Below are 27,920 nucleotides of genomic sequence, written 5' to 3' on the forward strand. Positions count from 1 at the left end.
TGCAATATAAAAAATATTGAAGTTTAATGTGACTGATGTTTAAAGCGCATGTGACAAGCACAGGAAGAGATAAAAACACATGCACTGAACACATGACATTACATACAAGAAATGACAATTCAGCCACAGTGTTTATTTATGCTGTTTTTCATGAAGCAAGTGCACAACAGTCCATTCTGGCCAGAGCTGGCATGTAGCAATATGTACACATCATTTTTTTTTTTTTTTTCTTTTCATATTTTTTTTAATTCACAAGCAAGCCTATCGTCCAATGGCCGCCATGACATTGAGTTTAAAAAATACATACAAACAAAACAAGAGGGCAGAGTTTGCAGTTACATGCATGGGAACCTTACTGACTTCTAACAAAAGGAGAGAGAGGAGAAATTAAAGAAATACATTATACAGTTATGAGAAACTCAAAATAGTTCATATAAGCTGTATTTGTTCCTGATGCCACTTTAAAAGAAAGGATATGCATACATTAAGTTGAAGGACAATAATAATAATAATAATAATAATAATAACAATAGTATTCCTTTTCTCCCAAGGGAATTCAAACATTCAGATAATTGGAAAATAAAGTCCCAATCTACTCTTTGTATAAAAAGAAGCTTTCAAGTCAACAAAGGAGAGTTTCTTCACAGAAAGGTCTACAGGAAGTTGGAAGGAAGAAGGGCCAGATCTATTGTTGCACTTGGTGAGTGTGCTTCAGCAGACGGGGAGAGAGAGGTAGAGGCACAGCAGGGCTGAGGGGGTATAGTGTGTGTTTGAGTCGAGGACGGGACGGGACGGGACGGGAGCCAGGCTTTATGTGGCGTATCTCTTCGTCCACTGTTTAGCTATTCTGTCATGTTCTGTTCTGTTGGTCAAGTACTGTGTGGCGATGCTCCCGACCAGAGGATCCGCTGCGGACACGAGCCGTAATCAGCACGTTAATCGACCGGATACAAGACACAATTCATCTGACACTTACAGCTCAACTACTGCTCATGCTTAGGGTTCATTTACTGAGACCTGACTAGGGCTGCACAGCTGGAGGAAAACTATAATAATAATAATAATAATAATAATTCTTATTATTAGTAGTAATAGTACTAAACAAAAGAAGAAATTACATAATATTTTGTGTAAAATAAAAAATATATATTTAAGTTATTTTAATAATATAACAACAACATTATTAAACACTTATATTATTATTATTTTTAGTAGTAGTATTAATTTTAACATTTACATTTTTTATAGTATTAATTCCTCATATAGTTTTTTATTAGCATTATTATTTACATATTTAATTAGTAGCAACAATAATAATAATTATTACTCTTCTCTTATTATTATCAGTAGTCCTACTAAACAAAATGAGAAATATTAACCACACAAAATATTTTACTGTAAAAAGTAATATTTAAAAAATACATTAAATTAATTAATTTTATATAAGCGTTTTTTTATATAATATTACAACAACATTATATACACTTATATTATTATTATTAGTAGTAGTATTAATTCCTCAAATATTATTATTTCTTATTTTTGTAATTAGCATTATTATTTACATTTTAATTTAGTAGAAACAATAATAACAATTACCATTATATTTTTAGATAATTATATTAATATATTATTGTTATAATTATTTTTAATATAAATATTTTTTTCATTTTACAGTACTATTATAATATTTATATTATGTAATATTTCTTATTTTGTTTAATATCTTACATAGTAGTAGTAGTAAAAAAAATATATATATTACATACAATTTTGTAATATTTTTCTGAAATATAAATCATTTAATATTTAAGAAAATATCCTAATAATGTTGAATAACAACAACAAATAATATTAATAATAATAAAAATCAGAAATATAACATGGCATAATTGTAATATTTTTCTGTAAAATAATTAATTTTAGATACAAGGAAAATATAATAATGAATAATAATAATAATCATATTTTATAGTGATACTGTAAAACTGTAAGTCCCGCACTGCTTGTGCTAGACATGAATGATGCCTCAAGTCGTTACGTGATCAGAAGAGTGTGTGAGTCTCACCTGGGTTACAGTCTGTGAGGAGAGAGCAGATGGACAGCAGCACCTTCGAGATGGTGAGCGCCGGACTCCAGTTGTCCTTCAGGATGTCCAGACAGATCACACCCTGACTGTTGATGTTACAGTGATAGATCCTCGTACGAAACGTTACCTGCGAAAGAACAAGACATTCAATGGAAGGCTGTCCCTGACGCGATTGATATCGAGCTCTTTTTGCCTTCTTTAATTTGTTGCGACATTAGTGCACCATAAATGTGACCCTGGAGGACAAAAGCTTCTTGAGTCTCTGGGGTATATTTGTAGCAATAGCCAAAAAAAAAAACATTGTATGAATCAAAATTATACATTTATCCTACCGTAAATATATCAAAACCTAATTATTAATTAGTAACATGCATTGCTAAGATCTTCATTTGGACAACTTTAAAGATGATTATTTTCATTATTTTGAATTTTGTGCACCCTCAGATTCCAGATTTTCAAATAGTTGCATCTCGGCCAAATATTATCCTATCCTAACAAACCGTACATCAGAGGAACGCTTGTATGGTTCAGGGTCACATTTAAGTGTGTGCATGCTAACCACAAAACCATATAAAACTGGGCCATGCAAATGGCAAATTTTATCTATATGTTCCACTGTTCAAACAAATCCTTTTAATCAAACTAACACCACCATAAATTTCCAGCCTGAATCAGTTTCTGTAGATAATATCTGAGGTTATGCCAGACCAAAAGCATCATATACACAGGAACTTGCCACTTTATGAACTAGAAACTGACCTAAAAAAAAAAAAAAAAAAAAAACAGTCTCAGCTTGTTCGGTGTACGAGACATCTGTGCAAGAGCCCGAGGCTTTCAGGGCAAACCTTTAATGCACCCTGACATTCCTTGCCTTGAGATTCATGACAGTTTAATTGCCACCAGAACGACTTCCTTTACCCTGTCCACCTACAAACCCACAGGAGCCCAGAGAACAAATGCATACAGGACCGGACGTCTCGAAATGAACATCCTGCTTTACTTGGGGTTCAGAGACCAATTGGAAAGACAATGACAGAGACACAGGGACCCCAGGGATCTTGAGTTGGGGAACCAGATTCAGGAAAATAATTGGAAATTGAGTAGCAATTGTTAAAGAAGCAATAGGGCTGTAAAAATCAAATATTCGTTGAATGCAAACCCGTTTTAGGTGTGCGTTGAGGGAGTCTTATCAGTGGTGCACGAGATACGATGACGGTGTAAGTGTTGTTGCATTATAATGTTTTTGTTAGGCTTTCCAGTTGAATGCCACTAGATGCTGCATTGCCGCTGCTGCATTGTTCATTAAAAATATTGTGGAAAAGAGAACATCAATGCAGAGAAGATCTTGTTTACATCAAAACTGAATCCAAGCTGTTCACACAGATGTCCCACTAGAAAATGTATGAGATATGTGTTCTGTCACCGTTGCACTCGCATCTCGCACAAAGGAGCCGCATGTTTAGAAAGTTGTGTAAAGTTTAACTTTATGGCTGTGTTTTTGCCCCATCCCATTGCATATCATGTTATTAAATGAAGGATGTGCTCGGTGTGATTGGCTTTCCACCCTTTGTATACATACATGATGCAGTTCTGTTTATAGTTTTTAAAGCAACTTAATGAATTATAATTGATTCATAAACATTATTTTAAACATTATGCACTTTTTTCCTATAGATAGTCATGTTATCTTATGCTTTGAGTAAACATGTAGTAGTACTTTTTTGCTCGATGCACCATCTTGTAGCCTCAGGAGAAAAGCCAAAAACTTTCTTCACCTTAACTGAAATTATGCATTTGAATTTTGAATATAATTTGAATTTGGATCATATTTAAGTACAAAATTCAAAATTTTCAGCCATTTTGACAGCCCTAAGAAGTAAGTAGAATTTTAATCAAATCAAGTTTATCTGCTCCAAGTAAAATTTGTATTTTAGTTTTTCCCCATTGTTCAGTACACATTACCCGTTTACCCATTAGGCTGTGTGATGCTATGTATACAATACAATTTATTCACTGCAGATAAGATGCACAGGTTTGCACAACACTTCCCAAAAATGCAAAATGCTCTTTAGATATCCTTGAAAACTCATATCAGTCATCCCCTAAATTAGAAGCATATTTATGCAGCATGGATATTTCTTTGCTCTTACCTTGGGTGGTTTAAATGGGTAGTCAGGTGTAAATGCAATGTCCAGGAAAAAGACCCCTCCTTCATACACAGAGCCGGGTGGTCCTAAAATAGTTGACCTCCATTCATAGATATTGTCTCCTTTGGGGCCGGCGCTGTTAGTGGAACAAAGACAAGAGATTTGAGAAGTTAAACAGGCACTGACCAGCCATTCCGGGAAGATAAATCATCATTTATTTATGAGTCAAACACTAAGAACGAACAAGACATTGAAGACACATCAGCATCTGCTCATGCTAAAAGAGACGAAATCATGCAAAACCAGATGGACTCTCTCTCCAAAGACCATTTATGAAAGCTAAAAGGCTTAGATATCGCCAACTACCTCACAACACCATGCATTACAATCGCACTACAGGGACCAAGTAGAGATAACTTTTATAATCAATTGCTCGGATTAGTCAAAAATAATGAGTGATCCTTTTAAAGAAGACACTTTAAACATGCCACTTTGATGTCATGAAGATTACTTAGAAACACTCTAAAATCTAAGAAACAATGTCTTGTTTTTTTTTTCAAACTTATGCCTATTCCTCCATCAGATGGCGACATAGTTAATGCATAAAAAAAACGTCAACAAATCTGCTGAAATGATGCTGACGGCTGAGCTGGTGAAGAAAGGAAAAACAGAGGACTTTAGAGCACATCTTGAGCTCGTTTGTCAAAGGGCTGCCACATCTGCCGGATTCCCTCGTGATAAGTGTCATATCGAAGATTTACGACTCGCTCGACTGCTGTATCTGTGCCAAACAAACAGACCGGGAGCAGATCCAGCCCATAATAATAAACAAGCCTTAGATCTGTGCTCTGATAAACAGCAGCAGACACATTTGAATATGTGCTAGTGTTGTGGAGTGTAGTCCGTCCTGTGTTTTTGCTGATAAACAATTGGCAAGAGGGAATGCATGTACGTTCAGGACAAGGGATGGAAATCTTGTTCAAATGAATTTCTTTACAAATACCAATCCATATTCATGACCCTGTATGTTCCAGCAAAAGATCATGAAGCACTGTGGATACAGCAATCATTGTAAAAGATTAATGGTAAACTAGATGTTTACATAGTCAAGAGAAAATGTGAATGGCTGCTAATTGGTTGCTTTTAATATTGTTAATGAAAAGTTTGACGAAAAATGTTTGTTAACAAGCTTTTTTTCCCACAACGAAGACGAGATGACAATAAGGACAATAAACGATAACTATGACTATATCAATATGCGATATTATTGATGATAAAAGAGGAGACTAAACTGTATTTAAAACAATAAAAACTACATCAAAGTTTATTTATTCATTTTTTTTCCTCGACAAAAATAAGAGAAACTATTATCGCGGACTGCTGTACACACCTCTACTACACAATCTTTAATGAGTGCGGTTGCCAGATATCAAGCGTTCAAATCCACAAATCTTAGCTTCTCTATTAAAAGGATATGTTTTCTGGACGGTTTGCTTATTTTTATGCAATCTGGCAACCGCAAATGCTCACTCTTCAAAGTGGAAGCACAAAAGATGATCTGTAAACAGAGAAGTAAGATGAAGTTTAGCAATCTCCATGTGAGATGTTCGGCATAAATGAGAGTAGCATTTAGCCAGTCTGTTTTCTGTCAAGAGATCTTGACTACATTGTTTGTGATTGTGGTCGCTGAATAAAATGCACTTACTAAACAGCTGTTGTTTTAATAGAGAAACATTGTTGCCATTTGGAATTATTCAAATGATTTTACTGTGAAAATGTTTTGTGTTTGATTTTGCAAGTTTTCGTAATGTAGACAGAGTCCATGTCTAAGTCTTTGATATTAATTGATATTAAATAGCCTATAATACATAAGTACACTAGATGAGGTGAAATAACCATGTGTATGACTCCACATTCCACTGATTTCTACTTACTGGTGAAAATGCAATAGCTGAAATGTAAAAATTAATCTCAAATGACAATAATCTTTGATAAGAATTTCGAAAAAACAAACAAACAAACAAAAATAATTATATATATATATATATATATATATATATATATATATATATATATATATATATACACACACACACACACACACACACACACACACACACACACACACACACTATATTTTCAGCATAGTTTTTTTTTTTACTGCAACTTTTTAGCAAATGTATCAATCTGTTTTTCAGCTCACTGTTTCTGCTTCTGTTTTTAAAATAGCCATGTCATCTGCAACACTTAATGGTATTTCAGTGTCTTGACAGAGAAGTAATGCACACAGGAAAGTTTGAATGAAGCACGTTTGGCTCTAGATAAAAAAAATAATGAATGAATATGCCAATGCTAGGCTGTTCTGGAGGGTTACTAGGTTGTTTCTATATGCCATAGTTTGTTTAATGTAGTTGCTTAGGCGTAAACGCTTCTAACAACTATTAGATTAATCAAGATAAATTATCCAATTTATTTTTAATTATTGTTTATCACTTTTTTTCATAAAAATAAATAAATAAATAAATCAGTACGTCAATGAGTAATCTTGATAAATCATTGTGATTTCAGTACTGACCCAAATAAACATGATTATGATTTGTGCCATACTTGAGCAGCCCTGGTCTTACTAAGCGTCTATGATCTTCTGATCGCTCGGGTCTCTCATTCAGAGTGTGTCTGTGGGATGTTTTACACCCGTTTTAACGCCCTTCAGGTGGAAATGACACATCTGATCATTAACAGCACACCTTTCCTCAACAATGATTTGAGGAATTATTCATGTCTGCTGCTCAGACACTGCAGGATGACGCACACAATGAAGCTTAATACCCCGTTTAAATAATCCAAACAAATCACTAACTGCAAGTATGAGTAATAATAATAACACTGACGCTTGCCTTGGCAAACACCACTAATTACACACATTCCACTTTTCTAGTGAATGCTGGTTTCCTGCATGGGTAACAATAAAGGGAGGAGAAGCTTAAAATTGCAGAAATTGTTTTGTATATAATAATGTGAGAGGCGTGATGTTGAAATGATATTCAGGAATGATATTAGGAAGATTTTAATTTCAAATCTCAAGCGGTCAGGAATTTTATTCCACATTTTCTTTTTGGCATGGAGCAACAAGTAACATCAGATGCGATCAAAGTTTCACCAGCAGAAGGAACGAAATGGAAACAATACGCTCTAATTACTATGTGAAAAACGATCTGGGAAGAAAACATCTGTAAGATGACCGGTGTCATTCAACAGACAGTGTGGTTGTGCTGGTTAGGATCCTGTTTGTGGACTACAGCTCTGCTTTTAACACCATCATCCCAGATACCCTCCTGATTAAACTCACCCAGCTCTCTGTACCCACTTCCATCTGTCAGAGGATCACTAGCTTCCTGACAGACAGACAGGGAAACTCACATTCAACAGCCGCACCATCAGCACTGGTGCCCCTCAGGGGTGTGTGCTGTCCCCGCTGCTATTCTCCCTCTACACAGTATCTGCACCTCTACTGACCCCTCTGTCAAACTCCTGAAGTTTGCAGATGACACCAGAGTCATCGGTCTGATTCAGGACACTGACGTCTGCTTACAGACAAGAGGTTAAAGGGATAGTTCACTCCGAAATTTAAATTACCCCATTATTTACTAACCCTCAAGCCATCCTAGGTCTATATGACATTCTTCTTTTAGACAAATACAATAAGAGTTATATTAAATCATGTCCAGGTTAATCCATGCTTTATAATGGGAGTGGATGTAAATGTATCTATAATTATTTCAATACTTTATTTAACATATTTTCGTATATATCAGGCTTATTTAGAACAACAATCAATAAAATATTCTATTTAAGGAATACAGTGCAGATCCCAACAACAAATTAATTGTGATTTTTAATCTTTACCGATGTTTGCCCCAATCGTTCAAACCACTAGGTTTTACCCATTTGTCACCAAGTTTAAAATATAACAATTTTGTATGATCACTTATTCTGTTATATAATTAAAATAAGCATTTAGTTTCATTTTTACATAAATATATGTATTTATTTCACAAAAGGTATTTTAAACATCAAAGCAGGCACTTTACTTGCATTTAAATTAAAATGTGTAAATTTTATTTGATGCATACCACCAAAAATGATGTTTTTGTACAGTAAAAACAATTTAATAAAAAAACAAAATCCGAAACAATATATATGCTTTAAGTACAATGTGAAAAATGCCTCTGTAAAATAAGTCATGCTTTTCAACATGCGAGTATTTTTCACTGCAAGTGTTGGCTGTAGTTCCAGCCATAAATCAGAAAGTGTCAGCACTGCTGAGGTGTTCAGACTGCAATATGTTGCATTTGCTCTGTGATTCTGGGCGGTTGCTTTGTAACTAAAATCTCTGACCAAAAAGCCAAAGTGTGCACAGAAGTTTAATACTTCGGTTAAAGGGTTTGTTTAAATCACTAAGCCACGAACGATAATATTCGCACTAAAAAGTCACAGGACAAAGACTTCAGGGTACATGCCAATGCTGGGGGTTGCCCGGCAACAACCAACCCCCTCCTCCATCAGCACCACTGGCCACGGTGAACGGGTTTAAACACCGCAGTTAACCGACCTTGTTATTGAGTTTTCAGCTTCCTACTGAAACTCATTAGACTTGGGGGGAAATAAAAAACGCACTGGTTCAGCACTACATGAATCCTTAGCGCTTATCTGGAAAAAACAAAACAAAAACATGCATTGGATTCCTTTTTAAACACTCTGATAACACTCACATGTGATGCAACCCCGGCTGCACAAATAGCAATAGGCTATATAAAATATATATATAAAAAATAAAAGCTGACTAACAAAATTAACTATTTGCTAAATACACCAATGCATATGAGTAAAGGTCAACTCACAGAAACAGAAATAACAGATCATGTCTCATTGCTCAAAGAGAGTCCCAGTGGCCTAGTGGGAAATGCAGTTACATTTTATAAAGTCATTAACATTATAAAAGCACAGCAACCACCTGCTCACAGTGTTATTAAAAGGTTAGATGCCTAATGTTTTTTAAAGACCAAGTAAGCAGCAGTATTTTAGTGCTCAACATTTTTGATGGTTACAGCTTGTTAGGAAAGTTTTTCCCTTTTATAAAAGTACATTTGTGTGTCTATGCACTTATTATATTGTATATCTCCTATAAGGGAACATCTTAGATGTTTGTGCTGATTACTGAGTGCTCAGGGGTAGGGCTGAAATGATTAGTCTACATTTTCCTGCATACAATCCAATAGAAGAAGACACGCTTATGAGAGAGCAAATGCAGCCGAACCATTAAAGTGGAGGAAAGTTGCACAAAACTACAAACAAAAGAAATGTGTTAAATCCCCGATATACTAAAGGCCAAGTTCTTTTGTCGTTCTTTGCTAAGGGGTTAAAAGAAGTTCGATATATATGCAGGCAGCGCTTTACTGTTAGCAAACATCCCGATGCTGTTGAGAAGAGTAGCGTGTAAATGTGCAAATACGTGCTGCATGCTTTCTTCTCAAAAACAAAATAAACACAACAAATATGACAAAAGTGGGAAAACAGCAGTTAAGAAAGCATCTGATCATAGCAATGTGCAATTCAACACTCCAGTAAATTTATGTTACGTTAAGTTTATTGTATAGCACTTCATGCAATTGACTGCTATACAGTACCTCTATATCAGGGCTCGAAATGTAACCGTTTTGGCTGCATATGCTCCCAAAATGTAATCTGTGTGACCCCAAAATATATTTGGGAGCATTTGTGCTAGCGCACAAGACTGTTCTGGTTGACCTTCTTGATCTTCTTGAAGCTGGCAGCACCAGTTAGGCCAAGTAAAAAAAAAAAGTTACATTTCGACCCCTGTATATGTATATGAATATTTATAGAACATGTTCAATGATTTGCAAAAGCTGAATAAACAAACCTTACTGATTAATCGGTGAAATAATCAACGATTAGTCGATTAATCATTCTAAAAATAGATTATTTTAAAAATAATAATTTGCTGCAAAGCTACTCTGGGGCAACTGCAGATGAGCATTCATTCTTGCTCAAACCATCGCAAAATCACACCTGACAAACAAGACAACTGCCATCGCTGACAACCAACTCAGTCACAGTGCCAACCGCATCCACTGCCAAAATGAATCTGCTGAGATCTCCCATTCACCTGAGCCAACAGACCATCTCTGCGCTTTTCCCAAACAAACGCTCATCCCCCACACGGAGAGAGAAAACCCTCAAACCACAACCTACTTATTCCTGAAGCTGCATCTCACATCTCCTCATGACTAACTGTACAAGCAGTCGACTAAAAGCTCATCAAAGTTTGATGTTCTGACTCACTGCAAATGGTCTAGTGTTACTCACACGAATCAGAGATCCATCTGAAGAACATTAAAACACTCAACAAGTACAGCTGCTCTGCGTCGTGGTCGAGTGAAGGGCTGGGGATGGATTTAAGATGGTTTCATCACAATGTGATGCTTATTATTTGCCCATTAAGAGGATAGTTCAGCCAAAAATGCAAATCTTGTCATCATTTACTCTCCCTTCATCCAACCCTGGATGACTGTACTCTGTGGCAAAAGAAGAAAATAAGCCACTTTCAGGCCGGAGTTTGGAGTCCCAAATTTCTGATTTTCATCAGTTGTAAAAGAAATCATCTTATTTATAATATAGTTTCTTCAAATGGTGAATGATGACAATTTTGGAGTGAACTTTACCCAGAGATAACAGTTAAAGTTTTGGTGAATAAATTCCAAACTCTTAATCAATGATTCGTTGCACAAATCACTTACATTAAATGGATTAAATGCATTAAATGGACATTAAATTTTATGAAAATTGTTTCATTTTAAATGGCAGAAAAACATACCACATAATCGTATAATTATGCAATTACATAATTTCATCAGAGATAACCATTGTCATTTTTTAAAAATAAAATAATACAGTGTCAACTACAAAACAGACACATTATTTAATGTTGTCCAAATTGAAATCGATCTGAATTCTCTGTTCTTTTGGCTCTTAAAGACTCCAAAATGTATTCAAGAAAACAGTATACACCAATTGTTTACTCTTAAGGACAGAGCTCTCTCTCTTTTTCTCTGCAGGCAAATACATTATAGACCTTAGTCAGGTTAGACAGCATTCTGAATTTTACATGGATCAAAACAATGCTGCGAGGGATAGACTTACAGTCTTTTACAATGGCACACACTATATTCATTTAGCCAAGTGTTTCCATGACTTGTGAAGCGCTGCATCAAATCTCAATCACAAAGCAAATCTGACAGCAAGCAACATATTGTCAGTCTTTATTTGCTTTTGTACCTTCTGCTTTACTGAGCATCCAATTACTGCAAAAATAAAACACAATGCAATGTGAAACAATGTGTGATTATTAATGTGTGGGCTGCAGGCAAGGTTGCGCGATCTGTCAGTGTGCAAAACTAATTAGCAAACACACATTCAGCCAGAAGGTCAGAGCGGAATTAAACAGAAGCTGCAGGCACAGACATAATCAACTATAAAACCAGCAGATTTTAATGTAACAGGTCTGACATGTTTAATCAATGAAGAATTTAGTAGATGAAAAGGTTATTAAATATGACTCTTGTTGATGCTAGTTGATAAAGATGGACAATGCGGTTTAGTGCACACCTGAGAGAGCGTTATAAAAAAATAACTTGCTCTAATTTCACAGCAAACCTGCGGGAAAACGAGGTTTTGAGGAATATCCTAGATAATGAAAGTAAATTAGGAACTAGGACTCAAAAATACTGCATCTCATCAACTGTAAATGCAAGATATTTCCTGCAAGATATCTCCATCAGCCTGTGTTTGAGTCAAAGACATTAAGATGTCCGCGTCAAAAGAATTGTACAAAAGTGATTTTGTGTCCATAGAAAGCACATTAAATGTAAGTAAAATGTCTACTTTTAAGGTTTCAAATAAGTTTTTGGAGAATAAAATGTCAAAATTTGGTTGAAATAATGTTATATTGTCATTCATTGTAACACAATATTTATGCAAAAATTCTAACAACATGCTTATTCTGACGTGTATATATTAAAATATCTAAATGAATAATGGAGCATACTAAATTGTATTGTGTTTTAAATTAGTACAAAATTCTTACTGACAAATGGGCAAAACCTAGGATAGTGTCAAATGTTAAAAATGTTAAATTACAACTCATTAGTATTTGGGGTGAAAGTAATTAGTCTTTTAATATGTCATAAATTGATTTTTGTTGTAAATATGCATGACAAGATTATTACACTGAATGACATTTTACTGGGTGTCTTCTGTAAATCAGGGGAAAATGTTTGATATAATTTTTTGCTCAGAAAAACACAAACAAAATTGCAATTAAATAAAACAGAAAACTTTTTGCAATTTTTTTTTTTTGGGGGGGGGGGGGGTAACTACAAAAGTTTAAAGCAGTATTACACTTTTTTATGCTTAAACACTTTTTCGTCTTTGACCCGTTTACATTACAAATGATTTAACCTGGATATATTCATACTCAAGCTGCTTTTCAATGCAAGTTTCTGTAACCCGATCTGCTCAAAGTTGCATTGATAGATTTATTTTACTTTTTTAATTATTGATTTTTTTTCTTGAATTATTTTTTGTACTTAATTTTTATTGATTTATTGATTTATTTTTTACTCTATTTTACTTCATTGATTTTATCGATTAATTTTACTTGATTATTTTTGTTTTGGTCGATTTTACTTGATTGATTTGTTTATTTGTGTTTGTATTTTTACTTCATTTGATTTATTTTACTTTATTTGCTTTGCCATATCAGGATCAATCGATGCAATTTCTATTCATATTTTAGGTCGGTTTTCTAAAACACACCAAACAAATGTAGACAGAAACAGCTAGCAGCCAAATATTTGGTGCATCTCTAGTCCATTCCTCACACAAACCTTGAAATAAAATGCACTATTTCTATTGATTTACCTACTTTAACAGAAGAAAGAAAGTCAAGAGCAACATGAGTTTATGTATATGACCACATTTTCTTTTTTTTCAATGACTATTTGCTGTAAAATGTTAATATAATCACCATCTCTATCCAAAGAGACATTATCTGCCTGAGTTCAGCATTTCTGTGCAGTGCTCTTCTGTAATTGTGTATTCATTCAGTTAATATGGTCTATTATGCAGTGCTGCGGTGGTTATCAGAACAGGAACTTAATGAAGCAATCTTCTCTTTCTCTGACCGTGAAATACCCCGCTACCAAATTACGGCTGCGGCAGCTGTCTGTGCTCTCTCTGATGATACGGCTTCTTTTAATGGCACTGTCCAATAGCTCATCTTGTGCACAAATACGCAAGCAATTAGTTCCGAATCGAGCGCTTGAGAGGGAAATATTTGCTCGATCAGGGCCCAAGTGAATATCCTATTACAAGATGACACAATAGAATTTTCCATGTCAGTTTAACGTGTTTATTCTGCCTGGCTGCCGAATGCGGTTTCAGAAAAGTACCATAAGACCCTTTTAGCGCTTCGATTGTTCATGTAATCTGATTTCCACGCAAATCTATTAGAAATGCCAGGGGGTTAATATTAAAACTTGGGGAATTTAGGAGTTATGCTACATATCGAAATCAAATTCCGCCGAAAGCAGTAAAAACAGTCGGCTCATTTGCTCGCCTTAGGCCGACTATGAATAATGCATCACAGATCATTATAATAATAAACAGGCTTTGCACACTGTGCATGAGTGAGAGTGAGAATGGACACTTGCATCATGAAAGTGAAGGGAATTCATCATCCTTCTGCTTTGACAAGAAAAATAAAATAAAACTGCTTCACGGAAAAGTGAATGCTTTAAACCTGAGAGAGAGTGGAAACTAACACACCGCAACAACTTTCATAAATAAACCAATAAATAAATAAATGGGTAAATATTAACGCTAAATTATTTTATTAATTATTAAAATATAGTTAAATAAAAATTATATATAAATATGATATAAAATCAAATAAATTAATACAAATAAATTAATGAATAAACAGAATGATTAAAAATAAATCAAATTGTTTCAAGGAAAATATAATTTAGAGGATTGCTTTTAATCTGAGAGGAACAGCAAACCTAGAACAACAACATTAAAACATTCAAGGACGTCAATCAATTAATTATAAACAATTGATAAATAAATATTATTAATTAGATATAAATAAATAAGCTTTCAAAGAAAAACTCTTTAGATTATTGTTTAAACCCGAGACAGTAAACCTAGCACAACATTACAACCTTCATAAATGATCAATTAAATAAATATAAATGAGAGAATATTAAGTAAATAGTATTGATAAATGAACAAAACTTTTAATTAATAAAATATGAATGAAATAAAATATATAAATAAAATAAAATTTATAATAATAATAAATAATACATATGATATATAATCAAATAAATTAATAATAATAAATTAATGAATGTTTTTTTAAATGAATACCTATATAAAGAAAAATAAAGAAAATTTTAATGAATACTTTAAATCTGAGAAAAACCATAAACCTAAAACACACACACACACACACACACACACACACACACACACACACGACCACACAAACAGACATAATCAAGAGAGCTTTCAATGTTTCAATGAATGTTTAAACCTGAGCAGGACTGTAAACCTGGCATAACAACCACCTTCAAGTTTCACATAATAAATAATTAAGGTTTCATTAGAATTTTGCACGTGAATAATAGTTGCATATATAAATCAGGAGAAGGTATTTTAACAGTCAGAGAAACACTTGATCTTTAAGGAGTGATGATAGTTTGTGCTGGGATAAACACTGCAGTGTGTTAAATAAACACCTGAACTGTGGCTCTGCAAACACATCCAGAACACACATCGCTTGGATAACACTTCAACAAACAGGTAGCTAGTGTGATATGTTAAGTGTCATGAACTGACGATCACAGAGCCAAATCCCTCCTTCCTGTTTGTTCTCGTGTTCAGACATGATCCCAGCGAGCAGCGCAGCAGGATATGCCAAACGTTTCCTGCCTTCAAGAGTCCAGTATTGAAAACGACTCCACACCAGGGCCTGCCAACATGAGCGCAGCTGTCTGAAAACACTTCATAACTAATTCATATCTGTGCGTTTCTTCAACCACTACAGGCGCCTTTATGTTGCAGGCACTGATCTTTACTGAAACAAACACATTCCAACGTTTCTTTGGTGTTATATTAGGGCCAGACTAAAATTGTCCTGGAAACATTTTACCATTTCAGCTAAAATGTATAATACCACCGTATTTTTCGGACTATAAGACGCACCTGAGTATAAGTCGCATCAGTCCAAAAATAGGTCATGATGAGGAAAAAGACATATATAAGTCACACTGGACTATAAGTCGCATTTATTTAGAACCAAGAACCGAGATAAAACATTACCGTCTACAGCCACGAGAGGGCGCTCTATGTCTTCAGTGTAGACTACAGGAGCACTGAGCAGCACTGAGCAGCATAGAGCGCCCTCTGGCGGCTGGAGACGGTAATGTTTTCTCTTAGTTCATTTCTCTTAGTTCATTTCTCTCGGTTCATGTCAAATTAATTTTGATATATAAGTCGCACCTGACTATAAGTCGCAGGACCAGCCAAACTATGAAAAAAAGTGTGACTTATAGTCCAGAAAATACGGTAATAATGATACATTTATTTATTTGAAATCAGGTATATAACGATTAACAGTGAGCTGGTTGAAAATGTATTCAGAACGGTTGAGATGCAAAACAAATTGTGATACAACTGGAGTAGGAGTTTATATAAATGCATCTCTGAGGGGAACTGACTGTCTTTAGAAAAGTGTACGTGGTATTTTCTTTACATCTTGCGTCTAACAATGCATATTAAAGTAGTGTTCATAAGCAGTTCTGCTTTGTTTACAGCAGTAACCCGGGAAACACTGTATCATTGCAGTTCATAACAGAATTAAATGTAGAAAATTAAACCAGTTAAGTCTAAAGTGAGGGCCTTCTGTCTGACCATTAGAAGAACCAACTTTGTGTGTGTAGAAACGACATGAACTTTTCCCTCTCTTTGATTTTAGTTCTGTGTAGCAGCTTTTATTTCGGGTCTGAGATGGAGGCCTTCAACACACATGATCATGATCATTTCCCATGGGGTCGCTATGCCCCTCCCCCCTCATGAATATGCATATCCTCCCCGCTGCAGCTAATGGTCAGGAAGTGAAAAATGACTGGTGCAGATTTCCCCCCAGGACCGTAATGCTAATCACTAGCCAGCAGCATCGTGGGGGACGAGAGATGACAGTCCGATCAGCTGCTGATGCAGGCGTCTTACAGAGAACGACACAACGCACAGACTGCAGCCGCCCAGACAGAGATGGACACAATCTTATTGTAGCTAATTAATAAATTATCTTTTTAAATATGTTCTTATATTACACCGAATTCATATATGAAATACATTTAGGAAATTATTAATTTAATTAATTGATATGAATAATTAATTTAAAAGACCTTCAGTCAATTAAAGCTGCAGTAGGGAACTTTTGACGCTCTAGCGGTTAATAAACAGAACTGCTTGCGTCTTGCGGAAGAACATTGTAGCCGGAACTACTTCTCTCTGTTTATGTCTATGAAGAATCACAAAGGTACTGGGTTACTCCGCCGCGGTACCCCCGAAGCAATCTAAAATAGTCAGAATATAAACACTTATTATAGGTGCACCCTAGTGATTCAGGACAAGCTAAAAACACGGTTTGGAAAATGGATTCATGGTGTACTCGCTTATTATATAGATTTTTCTACATTTTGAACACAAACAAAGTTACGGGCCGCAGCTCTGATTGGTTATTTTTAACCGGGAGCGATGGAGTTTCTGCAAATGGCAATAGGACACTGGGAGGAGCCAGAGGAGCTTGATTTTTTTCACAGATTATCTGTCTCATATTCTACTGTCAGGACATAATGACAGGTTTAACAAATATGTAAAAAATATATATTTACAAAAGTTACCTACTGCAGCTTTAAATAAATTAAGAAATAAAAGATAAATTACATTTATATATTTATACACACATACACACATTGAGTACACCCCTCACATTTTTGTAAATATTGTATTTTATTTTTTCATGTGACAACACTGAAGAAATGACACTTTGCTACAATGTAAAGTAGTGAGTGTAAATGTGCGGTCCCCTCAAAATAACTCAACACACAGCCATCAATGTCTAAACCGCTGGCCACAAAAATGAAAATGTCCAAACTGTGCCCAAAGTGTCAATATTTTGTGTGGCCACCATTATTTTCCAGCACATGGAGTTCAGCAGAGCTTCACAGGTTGTCAGTGGAGTCCTCTTCTACTTGCTTCACCTTCTGTTTGAGGATGCCACACAGATGCTCGATAGCGTTTAGGTTTGGATACATGCTTGGTCAGTCCACCTCCTTTACCCTCAGCTTCATTAGAAAGGCAGTGGTCACCTTGCAGGTGTGTTTGGTTTGCTGTGTATGGTCTGAGCATTGAACTTCCAGTGAGCAGTATGAGAGAGTGAGTGATAACACCAAATTTAACACACCTGCTCCCCATTCACACCTGAGACCTTGTAACACTAACGAGTCACATGACACCGGGGAGAGAAAATGGCTAACTGGACCCAATTTGGACATCTTCACTTCTGTGCTCAATTTTGTGGCCAGTGGTTTAGACATTGATGGCTGTGTGTTGAGTTATTTTGATGGGACAGTAAATTTACACCGTTATACAAGCTGTACACTCACTAGTTTACATTGTAGCATAGTGTAATTTCTTCAGTGGTGTCACATGAAAAGATAAAATACAATATTTGTAGAGAAAATGTGTTACAGTATTTATTCCTAGACCTCAGCATTTAGTCTCGAATGTTGCCTGTTGTTCTCTTTGTTGACGAAATCCTATTACCGTCGGTTCAGCTCACAGGCACAAAAACCTGTGCACAAATATCCAAAGAACACCTCCAGCTTTCTTCTGCAGCCGGGATAAACTCAATATCAATTTGGAGACACTCTCATTGATACGGGGAAGAGTTGAATGGAAGGCACTCTCACAAAAACAGCGGCGCTCAATTCTCGCTCGTATCCAGCCAACAGCTTACAAAGTAAACCTGATTTATTATTACATTGGCATCTGGTGTGTCATTCGTCTGGCAGAAGGGACACATTTCTAAGGTATGAGTGAAGTTACAGGGTGACAAAGAAACCATGATATAAGAAATGAACTGTAAGAGCATCCCTCACGGTCACGATAATTCCTAAACGTGAAGATTTCAGCTTGTTTGCTCCGAGCTATAATTGTGAAGACGGCGAATATGATCTCCAGTTACTTACAGACATCTATTTATTCTGAAATAACTGATATTATCTTTATCCAGCAAATCCAGCTCTTAATCTAAACAGAAACAGTGGCACTTTGGAGTGAAACACACGCCGTTTGTGCTCCACACATGAATGATGTGCTATTACAGACGGCAGGTGATAAAAGAAATCCATGGAAAATAAATCTACCTGCAGCAGCCTACAGATAGTGTGTAAATTGCAAGAAGTCATGAGACTGTAAATTAATTTATGCCACCGTTTGACCGCATTTGACCTTTTGATTTGAGTAAAACTAGCGTCATATCACATCATATACTGTAGTATCACATACACAGAACTGTAAAGGTAAACACGTCAAAATAAAAGCATTTGCCAGAAATATATTACTATTGTTCAGCAGAATGAACATAGCCCACTACTAGTACTACTATTAAAACGAAACGAACATAATTTAAGCAATAATCATACATTTTATTTTTAATAGTAAATCCCCTTTGTTTACCAAAAAATAAAGTTTGCTTAATTTTTGATAATTAAAAGATAAATTAAATTAATGTTTTATGCCTTCATCTAATAACCAGAAAAATTTAAATACACAAAATATCAGTTTTTAATACAGTTTTTTTTATGCATTTAAATAATTACACATGCTAAAACACAGAATTAGATAACAACAAAACATATGTTTTTGCAGTAGTTTTTGGGGGGTTATTTTTCCTGTAAAGATAGAGATATATATCGTATATCAAGATATAGCAAAATATATTGAGATATATTTTTTGCTCCATGTTTTTGAATATATAAAAAAAAAAATATTTAAAAAATCCAGAAAAGATTTTAATAAATGCAAATAAATAAAATTGTAAACATTTTTTTATTATTATTATCTTAAAGTATTATTATTTTAAAAAGTTATTATTATAAACAATTAATATAATCTGATTTAAATAAATTGTATTTAAATTTTATGTACATTTGTTCAGGGGATAAATAAATGTATGACACTGCCCATGGATGCACTGTAAATGTCTTTATGTAAATGCAGCAGCAAATCAGCTTAGAAAATTGGTTTGGGATACATATAAATGTAAAAAATAAAAATTAATTAATTAATTAATTAATAAAAAATAATAACACATAGGTAAATAATTTGAAATATATACATATATATTTTTTTCATTTTATAATAAATATATTATTATAAATAAAACATCAATATAATTTACATTACATTTACATTTATGCATTTAGCATACGCTTTTATCCAAAGCGACTTACATACTGGCAAAACATTTAAGACCCCTGACGAGATCTTAATCCAAACAGATCGGCGCAATCCAAACATGTTCCCCATCTGGCTCACGTGACACTGTTCAGAAGCGCTCTGAAATGCAGTCTCTAAACGCTGGGGCTAGTGGGTAATTATTCTCCAGATGCAAACATGAGGGCAAACCAATGACAATGTCAGTTCCAGTTATATGTTTTGTTAAGGTCTGGTTTTCCTCCGCGCCCCCGGGGAGCCCCATCTTCTCACTCGCCCGCCTGACAGACTCATCAACACACAATAACCATTATCCTCTCTCGGCCATTATCTCTCTCTCTCTCTCTCCATCAGAGGCCAGCACAAAGAGCAGCACATTTACAAATAGCAGTCACTTACCTGCAGTTCGGTGGAGGGTCAAGTGTGATTTCTGCAAGCTCCTTCTGAATCCTGCAACACAAGAAAGCATTCATTTATTCAACAAGGCGATGTACATGCAGATGCTAAATAAGCCTGAATGCTTAAAACAGTTTGACGGCATCCTCACTTTACGGCATTTTTACACAAGTGCCTTTGCACAGTACTGTAGCTTTATAGGTTTCTTGAAGTGTATTGGAGACACAGCTACAGTTCTTCTGTATTGAATCTGTCTCAGTTTCATCTGCTTCTTCATGTTATTCCAGACAGATGATGATGATCAGATCATTTCACATAGATTTCACAGACATCTCTATTTATTTAGGCTTTTTTATAATATGTTTTGAGTCTTTACAGCACTTTATCTTTGCTGAGTGGTTGCTGTGTGCTTTTGTCTTGAGTAGTGATTTGTATTTTTATCTTTTATCCTTGCTTACTTGTGAGGTGACCTTGGGTGTATCGAAAGGCGCCTTTAAATAAAAGTATTATTATTATTGTTATTATATCAATTTATTTTAGAAATATAAAAATTTTAAATTTCTTTTATAATAATTTACATGCATTCATTTAGCAGATGCTTTTATGCAAAACAACTTAGAAATGAAGATGATGATGATGAGTAGTAGTAATAGTATTTATTATTATTATAAATAATAATAAATAAACAACAACAATAATTGCATTCAATAATGCTGCAATAATAATATAGAATATATATTAAAGATTTTGTAACTGCAAAAAATGCATTAGTTTTTCTGGCTGAAATTGAATTTATTGCATAATAATTTTTTAAATGCAAAACAAAATATCAATATTTTTAAGTACATTCTTCCACAGAATTAACAATCATAAGCATAATTGCATAAAGATTAAAAAAAATCATTGTTACTATTTAAAAAAAAAAAAAAGAAAAAGAAATGGCAAACACCAATCAGGGACAGACAAGCAGTGTTTCTTCATAATCGTCAAATCGAGCAACGCAATACCTTGTATGTTTTTAAATGCAGCTTTTCAGTGAGTACGTGATCTAATAGATTTCACCATTTTCAAAACGTCCATTAATCCGTCACCACACTTCACGCCTGAACGTCCCTGGCATCTTCTGCGAGTTTGGAGTAAAAGCAGCCTCGCACAAAAGACCCAAACACGTGTATGCATGGATACTTTCGAGACTAATTCACAAATACAAACAAGCCGATTGATCTATACACCTCTGAAGCGAAAAAATGATAAAACGTGCAATATAGCGTCTTCCTCAAGAGGGCGCTTCCAGGCCTTCGAGCTGAATCTCCCATTAAGGGCTGTATTATATAGAATTTCCCAGACAGTGGACTTGACTATTTAAACTTTCACTATATATACACACTTGTGACCCTGAAGCACAAAACCACTCTAGGGTGTATTTTAGCAATAGGCCAAAAAACACTGTATGCGTCAAAATCATTGATTTTCTTTTATGCCAAAAATCATTAGGATATTAAGTAAAGACATGGTCCTTACATACTGATAAATATATCAAAATCTATTTTTTTATTAGTAATATGCATTGCTAAGAACTTCATCTGGACAACTTTAAAGGTGATTTTCTCAGTATATTGATTTTTTTGCACCCTCAGATTCCAGATTTTCAAATAGTTGTATCTCGGCCAAATATTGTCTGAAATAACAGACACTGATTTTATGCATGTAATTACAAACATTTGTGGATTGTATTTTGAGCAAAGACTTTAATGTTTATATGAATGCAGGCCTTTATGAATGGAGCATGTCTGGATTGCTGTGCTCGTGTGTGGATTGTCGAAGGCATGAGACGGTTTTCACTCCATATGCGAGCGATACCTGTTGTTATCTCAGAGGTCAGAGCACACGAAGGCGTGTGAAATCAAGTGCTTCATTTCCAAGAAAAGTGACTCACGCACACACAGTAACTGCAAGCATCATGCCCGTTTCCTTCGACAATCAGCTACAACAGGAAACCATACATCATCAAAACATCAACCTTGAGTAGTGGGTTGCTATTTGTGGGTGCTTCAGCCACACTATAACCACTGAAAAGCAACAATAAGAGTAAGCTGTGCAGAAGATAAATGCATGACACCAAATTGATTTATGATAAATTATTGCTGTACATGCATATCATGTCAATATATAACTGAGGTACACCTGCTGTTTAAAATGAGACTTGGGAATAAATAAAATGTTATAAATATGAATATATTTTATATCATAATACTAATAACAATAATGTTAAATACAAATTATATATGATATATAATTTATTGAAAACAGTAAATTATATAATAATTGTTTTCATAATAATAATCATTTTAATAATAATATTAGTTACATACAAACTTTATATTTTTTTACAAATTATTTTTAAAAATTTATTTATTTTTAATTTTATTATCGTCATCATATTAAAAATACTATTAAAATAATAAATTATATTTTTTATGTTTTTATAATAATATTAATTATTATATTTAATTTTTTGTAATAGTATAAGATTTATAGTTCTGGATGAAATCTGATTTTACGGCGTGACAACTGAATAGTTTTTAACATGGTTCATTCTTTCTTCCTCGGAGTTAATGGTTGGCATCCACAGTTGCATGAAGACTCGGCATGTGGGTGAATAACTCTTATTTTTGGGTTTACGGTTACTGTGCCGATTTCCCATAGCTAGTGAAAATGCACAAGCTAACTGTTTTCATTTGGAGGCCTCTCTTTCTTGAGCAAACATTTTTGATGCTGCCGTCCAAACCCTTAGGCTTTTCTCATTGTGAAACATCAAGCACAGACAAAAACCAACCACAGTCCAAACCGGCCTGTTTGGATCTTGATATGAACTCCAAAGCAGACGGAACAGGATGCTGCAGTCACTGTTATAAAAAGCACAGCGTCCCAGGCTCAACTGATTGCATAATGCCATCGTACTGCAGTCAGGCCTTCAGAGAATCTACAGCGTTGCCTACAAGGCCGAATGTGGGACGGCATTTAGAGAACAACAGAAATGCAGTGAAGCGAACTTCAGCTTACTCCATGTTCATTGTTCATACGTCCTTCACAGCGATAACACAGATCCTTCTGGTGTTAAAGCATCCAAACGTTATGTTGCTTTTAATATACACATCTGCATTTGCTTATTATACACTGCATCTCAACTGATGGGCTGTGGGTCTTTTCTAATAAGGTTGTTTGGTGTTTTAATGCCTTGCCAGCTTCTTTGACTAGTTAAGGGCGAGTACATTTTCAAATGGTAGAAATCAGCCAAATTATAGCGATGCCTAGACATTTACATTCATGCATTATTGGACCAAAACCATGAACAAAACAAGACTACATTCAATACTGATTCATGCTTGGACTTTCAATCCGTTTATATGATAAACACTTTTGGTGCTGCTGGGTTACTACTTAATGTCAAGTCATGTGCCTTATACAGTAACAGAACCAATGCAAACTTCAAGAAGACATTAGTGTTAATATATTTCCCATAATGTCCCATTTTTGCACCGCTGAAGCAGATTTGTTGAAAAGCAAAGCGCCGGAGCGTTACCTCTTGGCGCTGGTGGAGAGTTTGGCAGCGGTTTTACTGGAGATTTTGGTCTCCTTCTTCTTGGGCGCCACCAGATCCCGCTCCTGCTGAGGAGGTGCTGTCTCCCGCTGCTCGATGTCTGAACTCCCTCCGCTTGTGCTGGGGCTGTCATCTGGTCTCTGCACCTCACTAGACATCTTGGCCCTGGAAAACAACAGGATTCACACACGATTACATTAGCAGACTGTCGGGTGAAGTCACTGGGGTATGAAGTCAATAGCAGCGCTGAATTAAGACGAATAAACAGTGATCCCAACTGAAATAGAAAGCAGAGGAACAGGATTAACTCTTTACAATCGTTTTTTTTTGTGTTTTAATGTACAATACTAATTATCAGTCTAAACACTCAGCTGTAATTAATAAACAGCATTTCTATGGCTGCATTCAACAGCCTCTCATTCTGAAATTAATCCCACAAACACACATTTTCAAAAGGATGAACAAAAACACGGAATTTCTTTGCAAATCAACCATAAAAACACGTCACATTCATTTCAGTGCAACCATTTACACAATAACAGTTTTACACACGATTTACAGATAACTTTGTTCTTGCTTCAAAGCCAATCATTTGTCATTTTCCTCAACGTTAGACTAAAACGGAGGCCTCGAGTATAAAACTTTTCGACCTAAAGATTTCGACCTAAAAGTATGTGCATGCATTTGTTAAACCAGTAATGGTAATGCACATTTCTTGGGCATCTTATATAAAAGTGTGTCGATTTTATCCTTAAAATTTGTACACATGAAAGGAAGATTTTGCATATGCACATAATTTCAACCATGCATATGTACATTTCCACCCGTCTTCCCCAAAAATGGCCATCATGGAGCTTATAACACCTTAATTTCACGGAGCATAACTTCATGTGATTTCCATATGCATATACGATATAACCTAGAATCCCACAAAACAGAATTGCTTAAAGAATTAGTCAATTTATCTATGTAATAGATTTAATTTCAATGCAACAATTAACAAAAAATTGTTTAGAAAATTATTTTCATTCTTATACGGTTTCATAATACAGGTTTATTATTTAAAGCCAACAAGAAATAAAAAATGACCCCGTTTACTTTACTGCATGTTTCTGGTCTTATTTTGCACATTATTCCAATAACTTCTATATGTAAATATAACGTTCATTCTGATATGCATCACACTACAGTCATTTCTCAATGGATTAAATCATGGAATTTAAAGCAGGCATTTCCTGTACGTTCACAGGAAGTAGAGAGAAATGAAATGATACCCTAGAAATTTCTCCCAGACGTTTGATCACCGTCAAAACATGATTTGGATGTTTATCTGATCTGCACGGGCGATGCTGCTCTTCTCAAACGATGAGCAGAAATTCTTTCTGCTGTTATCAGGAGATGCAAGAGTGAAGAAACCCTCTGATCAAGGGCTTTAAAAGCCACACGAGTCCAGCTAATAAATACCTATGGAAACTGTGCTCTCTGCTCAGCATTTAAATAAAGATAAAAGATGCATGAAGTGGAGAGAAAACCCACACATACTGAGAATAGAGACTCCACTTCAAAGTTACCGAGCCGGGTGTTCACATTAGGTCACCTCCTTTTCAGCTCCAAGTCGTAAATGATCACAGATACACCAACAGGAAGGTATTAACACTTCTGAGAGTGGATTTTACGGGTCAAATCATTTTGTGATAATGTGGGAAATGAGACATAAAACATTTAAACTGCAGCGCACATGCAATCATGCCAGAGAGTTAATGGCTCCAAATACAGTCAGTGTGCTTGGGTTTTATTTTTATTTTTTTAGACACAATACTGCTGGTTTAGGGTCCTGCTTGAGTTATTTCCCTTCAAACAGAGCACGCTTCGTTCCAGTCAATGATAAATCACATCAATGTGTGAGTCTCAGGCTCTGTTTAGCGACCTTTAGTCCCTTGTTCACTCATTCAGAGGTAATGTATCTTAATGCTTAAGATCTGGACGGAAATTAAAAGGCTAAAGCTCTCACGGCCTGCACAAACCTGACCATTGAACAAGAAAAGCAATGCAGTCCTTCAATATGCACACTGTGAGGTAGAATAAGAACAATTCTGAACCCAAATGTAAAAGTTATTTTTTAAAAAAGGTTAAAATTTGACATAATATATGAGTGTGTGTATGTATATATGCATATAAATACGGTATATATGCACACACACACTGCTGTTCAAAAGATTCCTGTGATGCACAGCTGTATTTCCAGCATCATTCCTCCTGTCTTCAGTGTCACATGATCTTCAGAAATCATCCTAATATGCTGATTTATTATCAGTGTTGGAAATAGTTTTGCTGCTTCACTGTTTTGATGAATAGTTTCAAAGAGTTTAAAAGAACATCATTTAATTATATTTAAATATATTTTAACACATCCTTGCTGAATAAAATCATTCATTTCTTTAAAAAAAAAAAAAAATTACTGACTGCAAACTTTTGAACGGTTGTGTATTATGTTACAAAAGATTTATATTTAGGATATATGCTGTTCTTTTTTACTGTTCATGCATCAAAGATTCCTGAAAAAAAAAAAACCGTATAACAGGTTCCAAAAAAATATTAAGCAGTAAAACTGTAATAAATCAGCATATCAGAATGATTTCTGAACACTGAAGACTGGAGTAATGATGCTGATGAAAATTCAGCTTTGCACAGGAATAAATTATATTTGAAAGTGAAAGTGAAGTGACATTCAGCCAAGTATGGTGACCCATACTCAGAATTTGTGCTCTGCATTTAACCCATCCGAAATGCACACACACAGAGCAGTGAACACACACACACACACACTGTGAGCACACACCCGGAGCAGTGGGCAGCTATTTATGCTGCGGCGCCCGGGGAGCAGTTGGGGGTTCGATGCCTTGCTCAAGGGCACCTAAGTCGTGGTATTGAAGGTGGAGAGAGAGCTGTTCATGCACAATTTTAAGGTACATTAAAATAGAAAAACATTATTATAAATGGTTATACTATTTAACAATATTACTGATGTTATTCTGTATTTTAATCAAATAAATGCAACCTTGATGAGCAGAAGATACTTTTTAAAAACACAAAAAATCTTACTGATCTCAAACTTTTGAACTGCAGTGTGTGTATGTATATATATATATATATATATATATATATATATATATATATATATATATATATATATATATATATAAACAATTTTTTTTAATAAATAAATATCTCTTCAGGAGTGTATTTTTTAATCCCTATGTGCACAGTATATATATATATATTATGCGTATTATATATATATATACTGGTACCACAATAGCACATAATAAGGGTATGTACTATTTTAGGTCCACAAAATTTTTACCACAATATAATAAATGTGCACAACAGCCCAAAAGGGTGTCACCACAAGATCAAGGGTTTTCCCCATTTTTAACTCCCTGTCAGTATGTATCTAGTGTACACTAGACTGTGAAGGGCACTGTAGGGAATGATTGAAGCACCTGGCTGTCAGATTGCGCTGTTTTCGCAGAAACCCTGCCGCTGCAGCAGCTGCGTGCGCGATGCGCGTTATGCACGAGCGTCTATTCATGCGGGAGGCCGCGAGCGCTTCGCAATCCCGCACAAAATATGCGGATCAAACGCGCCCGTCGAGCTTCAACCACGATATCCTCCAAACGGCTGGGAAAAGCGTGAGGGGGAAAACCGTGCAACGATTCCCCCGTGATGACCACGATGAGCAACTGGCTCGGCACAAAGGAGAAGGCTCGTCCCGCACATCCCCGCACACACAAGCACTTTCTCGGGACATTTAGCGACTTTTCACGCACGGGCGAAGGGCTCTGACGGACACGCGAGGGTATTTACCTGCCGAGCGGCCGTCGATGTGGAGTCCCGGTTCTCTTTTCCTGGATGATACCGTGTAGTCAGAGTCGGGCCGTCCGCTCGTTCTCGTCTCGTCGCTATTTAACTGAAGGTAGCAGAAAAAAGCGATTACAGAAACTGAAGCAGCCGGACCGCCTCTACGCGCGCTCTC

The 27,920-nt window shown here is 35.3% G+C and overlaps 1 protein-coding gene across 2 annotated transcripts; it reads right to left on the reverse strand.

Moving 5' to 3' along the window:
* Positions 1-112: 112 nt before the first annotated feature.
* Positions 113-27,920, reverse strand: LOC128030351 (ubiquitin-conjugating enzyme E2 E2). 2 transcript variants are annotated; one of them, XM_052617899.1, is made up of 6 exons: positions 27,752-27,920; positions 23,867-24,049; positions 20,287-20,337; positions 4,240-4,372; positions 2,069-2,216; positions 113-908 (listed from the first exon to the last, which is right to left on the reverse strand). In XM_052617899.1, the coding sequence occupies exons 2-6, from the start codon at positions 24,040-24,042 to the stop codon at positions 811-813; spliced, it is 606 nt and encodes a 201-aa protein (XP_052473859.1). In that variant the 5' UTR covers positions 24,043-24,049; positions 27,752-27,920; the 3' UTR covers positions 113-810. The 2 variants fall into 2 exon arrangements, with proteins under 2 accessions (XP_052473859.1, XP_052473860.1); XM_052617900.1 differs by lacking the exon at positions 27,752-27,920 and adding an exon at positions 25,159-25,320.

This window comes from Carassius gibelio, chromosome A16 (genome assembly GCF_023724105.1).
Source record: "Carassius gibelio isolate Cgi1373 ecotype wild population from Czech Republic chromosome A16, carGib1.2-hapl.c, whole genome shotgun sequence".
NCBI lineage: Eukaryota > Metazoa > Chordata > Actinopteri > Cypriniformes > Cyprinidae > Carassius > Carassius gibelio.